Below are 8745 nucleotides of genomic sequence, written 5' to 3' on the forward strand. Positions count from 1 at the left end.
TGTGTTTGAGTCATTGATCCGCCTGATTTTACTACACTCTCCTGGCTGAGACGTGACACTGTGCTAAGCACAAGCTAAAGTTGATAACTAAACAAATTAAAGAATTAAGCACAATAATTTAGCAAATTACTTAGCTGAAAAATATTGATATAGTGATGTATTACACGAAGAATGTCGAAAACGGTATACGGATGAGTACCACACATATATAGTGGAGGTATTTAGGTCTTAATTTGGGGAGCCTATCACAATTTACGCAGATACGTGTGGAGTACGAGACGGTCGGATAGAACGTTCAGGGGCAGCCAATTGCCTCACACAATAGCAGTCAGCATGGTGGGTGAAGCCAGCGGTGTATGAGGTGAAATAAGAAGTAGGCGTAAGGACGCTGAAAAAGAACCCGATGTAAATTTAAGATGTAACTTGCGTTGGCAGACACCCCTTCAGTTTGGTTCCTGTGGACGAGTCGAAAGGAAAAATACTTCGCCTTACATTTTATTGCGGCAGACAGTGGAGAATTTGCAGCATTTAGTAAAGTAACGTTTAGAATTAGTGAAAACTTTAAACATTGCAGCGCGTCAGCAATCGTGAATAATTTAGTGATTATAAAGAATCCGCCTCGATTGCAAACAAATGGCTCTGAGCACTATGGGACTCAACTGCTGTGGTCATAAGTCCCCTAGAACTTAGAACTACTTAAACCTAACTAACCTAAGGACAGCACACAACACCCAGCCATCACGAGGCAGAGAAAATCCCTGGCCCCGCCGGGAATCGAACCCGGGAACCCGGGCGTGGGAAGCGAGAACGCTACCGCACGACCACGAGATGCGGGCGATTGCAAACAGAAACCGGATGTTGACCTAGGTTTCGACGCGGATAACCACGCCTTCTTCGGAACACACTAAAACTACAAACTGCCTAAAGAGGCATGGCTCAGCATTAATACAGAACGCCACAAAGGGGCAAAAGACTCGCATAAAATGTAAAATAAACGGTGCGTATGTACCATGTCAACAGCTGTACTTAGCTCAAGCGTCAGAAGCGTGTTTCCTCACCCCAGCCAACGTTCGGTGGGCCGCGGGCTCTCAGGTAAACTGAGGTGGTGCCGGCAGCAAAGCTGTGAGAATGTCCGAAAGGAACGCGCATGCGCAAATTGAGAAATCTTCTTCTTGCATGTGATTGGCATAAAATGTGTTACGAAAGTGATCCGATGACCGGATCTAAGGTGCAGGAAGTTAATGCGTGTGTATGTGTAATGTCCTAGCTCGAGGACGATTTTATAGAACGTGGATAAGCTGAAACTATATATGTGGGATAGCAAATTCCACGGATGGTAAAAACGCATGCACGCAAGACAGACGAAATACCATCAGCTAGAAGCATGCTAAAAATAGGGGGGATGAATAACCCATTTTTCAATTGCTGGAGGTCGGTGATAGTATTTGATGACTATGCTTGGAAGAGTGTGTGAAGTTACTATTGACCAGAAAAGGGTCAAATTAGTATGACAGGCTTAATGTAACTGCGTCAAAGGACGTACAACGCCGCCTTCATCGCCCTTAATATTTAATGACCGACAGAGGTCATTTTGAATAGTGCTGTCGGATATGTACCAAAATTGTGTAAAAAGAACGTAAAGCTAAACTAGTTTCTTAAAACCAGGTACCTGAGGTACTGAACCATGAAGCTTAATCAAGTGAGGTCTGTGAACGCATATAGCGTGGAACAGACAAAATACCTTTATGTTCTAATAGATGTTGACGTGAAAGTTCAAATAATGTAGCGGGCTTAATATACATGCGTGAAAGGGTGTACAACGTCGCTTTCACCGCCCTTGCCGGCCGGTGTGGCCGAGCGGTTTTAGGCGTTTCAGTCTGGAACCGCGCGTTCGCTACGGTCGCTGGTTCGAATCCTGCCTCGGGCATGGATGTGTGTGATGTCCTTAGGTTAGTTAGGTTTAAGTAGTTCTAAGTTCTAGGGGACTGATGACCTCAGATGTTAAGTCCCATAGTGCTCAGAACCATTTGAACTATTTTTTCATCGCCCTTATTATCTATTGACCGACAGAGGTCAAAGTGATTAGTGCTATCAGGTGTTACGAAAGTGGTATGCAAAGTTATGTGTAAATGCGTGAAGAGACGTACGACGTCACTTCAACGTTTTTTAAAAAAAGGGTTATGGATTTATTGCCTAATTTTAGGCCAGAGCTCGGACTTGGAATGAATATGACTAAAATCATCCCTGTATCACTATATTTAACTTGGATAACTGTAATTAAGTGGGAATGGATATTTGGACCACATTAGAAATATTGGAGCTTGTTAGAAGTGAGAACTGTGAACGTGTACAAGAGTCACTCATTCCAAGGCGTTAAATGAAAGAAAAAAGCACGTGTGTTTTATTAGTGTGCCCACGTTTGTAAGGGCAGCCGTCGTAACTAAAATTAAGTGAACCTAGAGCGTGACTGACCAAACTGAACATCCGTCACACCAAACGACCACATAAATGCATCGGCTATCTTCTATGTCGTATGTTAGAATGTGAAGCACTGAGCAACGGGATAAACATCTATGGTATGACAAAGACTGCATCCTTAACGACATAGTACATAGCCGATGCATTCATGTGGTTGCTTGGTGTCACGGATGGTCAATTCGATCAGTTATGCTCTAGGGTCCCTTAATTTTAAGTATGACGGCTGCCCTTACTAACATGGGCGCACTAATACAACACACATGCTTTTTTTCTTTCATTTAACGCCTTATAATGAGTGATTCTTGTACATTTGCACAGTATTCACACTTCTTACAAGCTCCAGTGTTTCTAATATGGTCCAAATAGCTATTCCCACTTAGTTATAATCATCCAAATTGAATATAGTGATGCAAGGATGTTTTTAGTCATATTTATTCCAAGTCCGAGCTTTGGCCTAAAATTAGGAAATAAATCCTTAACCTTTGCATGCCGTTTTGGTAACACCTGATATCGCTAATCACTTTTACCTCTGTCGATCAATAGATAATAAGGGCGATGAAAGCGATGTTGTACGTCCTTTCACGCATGTATATTAAGCAAGATGGATATACGTTTTGCAAGATACGTGTTTTCGGAATACGTGTTAGTTCATATAGGAGCGACTTTCGTTCACCGGAAAGGTCATAACATAATAGAACATGTTACGTAATTTATGATACATTGATGTCAACAATATAGATCTAGAATTAAGTGCTTCCATGCAACAACCCATCTTGAAAACGGAAATGACTTGCGCTTTATTTCCCAACCGCTAGATATCCTTCCTTGCTTCTGTGACCTAGCATAATCTACTGCCAAAAGTTATTTCACACAACCGCTATAGGACGTCGTAGGTCTCTCAAGAGGGCCAGCAATCTTTCCACTATTCAGAATTTGTAGTATATTTTTATTCCGTGATCGCTTATCTCAATATCTCCTTTCTGAATTCATGCGATGATTGAAATGAGGAACCGTATTACCACCTTCCGCGGTAAAATAACTTCGGAAGCACGAATTAACTATTTCAGCCATCTCTCTGCCATTTTCTGTCTCATAGCCAGTACTGCCGGTGAGCGACTGAATAGATGATATCGATACTCTTTCTTATTTCACGTAAGAGCAAAACTATTTTTAGTCAGCCCATTTGGCACGATTTTACTTTGAAATTTACAGACTGCTTCTCAATTGCTCCCATAACCTTTAGCGCCTAATTCAGGTTTTGCTTGTCTTCTGGGTTTTGATGAAGTTCCTTTTGCTTCCGGAACCACTTTCTAACACGACTTATTGAACAGTGGTGGATATTCCCATTGTAAGTAGGCTGTTTAGGTTTTCTTGTTGGTAACGCTACGTAGCGCTCTGTATGAAAATCACTGGCTGTGCTGTGTGCAGTCTGTGGCTAGTTTGCATTGTTGTCTGCCATTGTAGTGTTGGGGAGTTGGATGTGATCCGCCAGCAGTGGTGGATGTGGGGAAAGAGATGGCGGAATTTTGAGAGCGGACGATCTGGACGTGTGTCCATCAGAAAGAGTAAATTTGTAATAATATATATATATATATATATATATATATATATATATATATATATATATATATATATATATATATATAAAAATCACTTTTGAACACTATTGAGGTAAATACATTGTTTTTTCTCTATCAAAAGCTTTCATTTGCTAACTATGCCTGTCAGTAGTTAGTGCCTTCAGTAGTTTGAATCTTTTATTTAGCTGACAGTAGTGGTGCTCGCTGTATTGCAGTAGTTTGAGTAACGAAGATTTTTGTGAGGTAAGTGATTTGTGAAACGTATAGGTTCATGTTAGTCAGGGCCATTCTTTTGTAGGGATTATTGAAAGTCAGATTGCATTGTGCTAAAAATATTGTGTGTTAGTTTAGTGTTGATCAGAATAGGTAAAGAGAGTAATGTCTGAGTACGTTCAGGTTTGCTCAGCTGTTTGAAAAGCTAATAACGTAAGACGTTTTCCAGCACAGTAATACATTAATTTTTCTAAGGGGACGTTTCACCATCTCTCAAATCCTTGCTCGACACATACGTTTCCAAGGCGTACTGTACAAATTAAAAAGGGGATTTTTAATAAAAAACTGATACTTCGTAATTATAAAAGGGAGGCTATAGGATCACTAGTTGTTACGATCTCGTGAATAATTTGGCCACCAATTGTCTGCTGGCAGTCCTCTGTACTTTGACGAGATTCGCCTTCCGGTCATCCCATGTTCCGGTCGTATCCCGACTTGCCACAAACTGTGGTACAGAGCTACAGCCTGCTTGTTCTGTTCAGCAATCACCATTACCTGTCAGAACCGATTGGTCAACATTATAAGGCAAATTTTTATTAATTTTAGCAGATCGTGTGAGGCCTCTAAGTATTGGTGAACGGTAACGGATTTATGCAACATTGTGTTACTGTAGCCATCTGCTCCATTCATGTGGCATCCAACGAAGAAATCACTCCAACATGTGGCATCAACATAGCTGACACCAAGCAATATCTACTAAGAAAACAAATCTGAGGAAAGGTGCGCTCGGCATTAAACTCACTTCCCGAACCCTTCGCCTGCCCCTGTTGGGACGCTACGGAATACGTCAGCCAGTGACTGAGTAGCACTGCCTCCAGGAAAGTCGGAATTTCATGAGAAGATCCCGTCGCAACGAAAGACGCCTTTGTTCTAATGATTGCCACTCCAACTCACGTATCATGTCTGTGGCACTATCTCCCCTATTTCGCAATAATACAAAACGAGCTGCCATTCTTTGTACCTTTTCGATGTCATCCTTCAGTCCCACCTGATGCGGATCCCACACCGAACAGCAATAGTCCAGAATATGGCGGACAAGCGTGGTGTAAGCATTCTTTTTAGTAGACTTGTTGCACCTTCTAAGTGTGCTGCCAATATATCGCAGTCTTTGGTTTGCTCTACCCAATACATTATCTACGTGATCGCTCCATTTTAGGTTATCTGTAATTGTAATCCTTAAGTATTTAGTTGAATTTACAGCCTTCTGATTTGTGTGACTTAACGCTTAATCGAAATTTAGCGGATTTCCTTTGGTACTCATGTGAATAAACTCACACTTTTCTTTATTCAGGGTCAATTGCCACTTTTAGCACCGTACAGATATGTTATCTAAATCGTTTTGCAATTCCTTTTGGTCGTCTGATGACTTTACAAGACGGTAAATGACAGCTTCATCTGCAAACAATCTAAGACGGCTACTCAGATTGTCTCCTATGTCGTTAATATAGAACAAGAACAATAGAGGGCCTACAACACTTCCTTGTGGAACCCCGGATATTACTTCTGTTTTACTCGATGACTTTCCGCCTATTGCTACGAACTGTGACCCTTCTGACAGGAAATCACGAAGCCAGTCGCACAACTGTGGTGATATTCCATAGGCACCCATTTTGGTTACAAGACGCTTGTGAGGAACGGCGACGAAAGCCTTCCGGAAATCTAAAACTATGGAATCAATTTGACGTCCCCTGTCGATAGCACTCATTACTTTATGAGTTTAAACAGCTAGTTGTGGTTTGCAAGACCGATATTTCCTGAATCCAGGCTGACTGTCTGTCAATAAATCGTTTTGTTCGAGGTACTTCATAATGTTCGAATACAGTATATGTTCCAAATCCCTTCTGCAAATCGACGTTAGTGATGTTGAGCCTGTAATTTAGCGGATTACTCCTACTTCCCGTTTTGGCCATTGGTGGGACTTGAGCAGTTTTCCAGTCTTTAGTACGGATCTTTCTGTAGCGAGCGGTTGTATATAATTGCTCTGAGAATACTGATTTTAGGAGAAACCACTTCGTCATAGAAGGAGTCAGAGAGACCTCATTTTATTCAAAGGAGTACATTGTTTGGTAGCAGGCATTTGATGACGAAGTTTCATATGATTCAGCAGACGGGGTTGAGGTTAATCGTGAATCTACAGGTCGTGTTCCGTGCAGGAAGCAACAAATTTCCTTAGATACATCCAGAGCTAATATTTATCGAAAAGTTCTAAAATAACAGTAATTCACCAACGTCAATATAGATGATGAGAGGATTCACACAGTCCAATTCCAAGGACCTTCACATAATATTTTGAAAGCACAAGTGCCACGGCTCAGGCCACAGTAGTTACCACATGTGAATATGATGGCGTCGTCTCAAACACTGGATCTGTACTCAAACGCACTGTAGCAAAAGTTGTCGTTGAGCAGACTCCAGAATCTTTATCGCTGGATCGGTAACCATAGGCGGAACATTACCTACGAGAATGAAGTGACGATACACTCTTGTGATCATGGAGAAGCATGCTAGGAAATATATTAATTAACAGAAATTTAATGAAAAGTGGCTTAAAAATTGAACAACAGGAATTAACGCCATTGGAACTTAAACCAGCATGGAGTAGCCTATTGCCTCTTGTCTCACTGTTCTGAACAAAATATGAAAATTGCAAAATTACCTGAAAGTCAGCAGCCATTCGGTCAACTAGAATGGAACCTACTACATCCTACACAGTAAAAAATAACAGTCGTTGATATCCTGCATTCGTTTAACCCATTTGGTGCCCATTGCTTGGCTGAGTTGGTACTGATAATCTAAGGGTCTCACTAACCTCTACATAGCCGATACTAACAACTAGACAAATTTCCGAGGATACCTTACTTAAATGCTCATTTAAAGAATATCATCATATTTTAATTCCTTTCCAAAAGTGATTTAATTTAATTTATGAATGATATAATAAGTTCTAACCAGATTATTACTTTCTCCGGCTTTTGTCTGCTACTCTGAAGCTATTGCTCAGTTCCGACAGGACCCCCGTCTTACCAGACCCAAGTTTCACTTTCATACTGATATAGTCCCGAAAAAAAATATAACCTCTTGGTGATTAAGAAATTGAAAATACATCTGATACTAGATCTACGTAATAATTGTGTATAATATTCTCTACTTAACTGTAAACATTGAGCAACTATATTAAACACTTGTTATTTCAGGAGACGCTGCGGCTGTTCCCTCCAGCTCCCGTGATACCGCGCTTCCTAACCGAGGACATTCCGTTAGCAGGTGGCAGTTACGTAGCACCTCGTGGCTGCTGTGTCTTATTGGCCTTCTTCCTCACACACCGGCGTCCAGAGCTGTTCCCAGATCCCGACAAGTTTGATCCGGGTCGCTTCCTTCCGGGTGGCAGTGCATCTTCCAGGAGGTCCTGCAGCTACCTTCCGTTCAGTACTGGTCCACGAGGATGCGTGGGAAGCTCCTACGCTACTATGGAAATTAAAACTTTGCTAACAACGCTGTTGCGGCGGCTTCGTATAATTCCTGGATCCAGCAGAGAAGAACTAGAAACTGTCTTATTTTCTATAACCAGCCATCCCCTCACAGGTTACAGAGTATCATGTATGCCTCGGGAAATACAGTCCTTTAAGTAATTGCTGAGGAAACAACTGCAGTTGTATGGACAGCAAATAAAACAAAATAAAGTCATGATACAGAGAAGCAGTCACTACAGAAAACTACATAATTAACCCTCCGCCATAGTCGAGGGCGCTAACGCCCATCTGTGCTTTAGCACTCAACTTTTAGGTACGCTGACTCGAATCCTGTTGATGGATGAAATTTTCAGAGCCGGAAGGAGGAGGAGAGGTGGCGGTGTGCAGCTCCTGATCACATTTATTGTCTCATGATGTGAGGGTATGTGACGCTGTTGACGGTGATCTAACCACAGGATGGGTACGTTAAACTCGGCGACCACCTAGCTGCTACTCGATTGGGTAGACCATATGCCACCAAAGGGTTTCATTATATTCCTTTTCTCATTCTCTTAATGCAGCACAGACATAACACTGTACACACACTGATTCACTACACCCACATAATTTCCACAAATTCTATTACTGCACCAGTCTCAAATATCCCGATGGAAAGGAGCTAATGTGCACGGACGAAGAGCACCCTCTCTGACAATCGGCTGATCCCACCCAACATTGCTATACGACATTTGCGTCTTACGCTACACGAGTAAAGTAAAATCACTCCCAGAAAACCATCTACTTCAGTGGTCTAGTTCTCTTGAAACAAATGTTCGAAATATTGGGCACATTACAAATGATCGTAGAAAATTACATTAAGCACCATTGCATAGCTTCAGATTCTCGAATTTCTCGAATATAGTCGAGCCCTTCTTTCCCATCGATAGTTCTAATAGTTATCGCAA

The 8745-nt window shown here is 41.6% G+C and overlaps 1 protein-coding gene across 1 annotated transcript in view; it reads left to right on the plus strand.

The window, feature by feature from the left end:
• LOC126252359 (cytochrome P450 4V2-like) overlaps window positions 1-7960 on the plus strand; it is a 95765-nt gene extending 87805 nt beyond the window's left edge. The window contains exon 3 of the mRNA XM_049953251.1: window positions 7526-7960. Within this exon, the coding sequence (XP_049809208.1) occupies window positions 7526-7960 (435 nt within the window). The remainder of the gene's footprint in view (window positions 1-7525) is intronic.
• The last annotated feature ends 785 nt before the right edge of the window (window positions 7961-8745 follow it).

The sequence above is a fragment of the Schistocerca nitens genome, chromosome 4, assembly GCF_023898315.1.
Source record: "Schistocerca nitens isolate TAMUIC-IGC-003100 chromosome 4, iqSchNite1.1, whole genome shotgun sequence".
Classification (NCBI taxonomy): Eukaryota; Metazoa; Arthropoda; class Insecta; order Orthoptera; family Acrididae; genus Schistocerca; species Schistocerca nitens.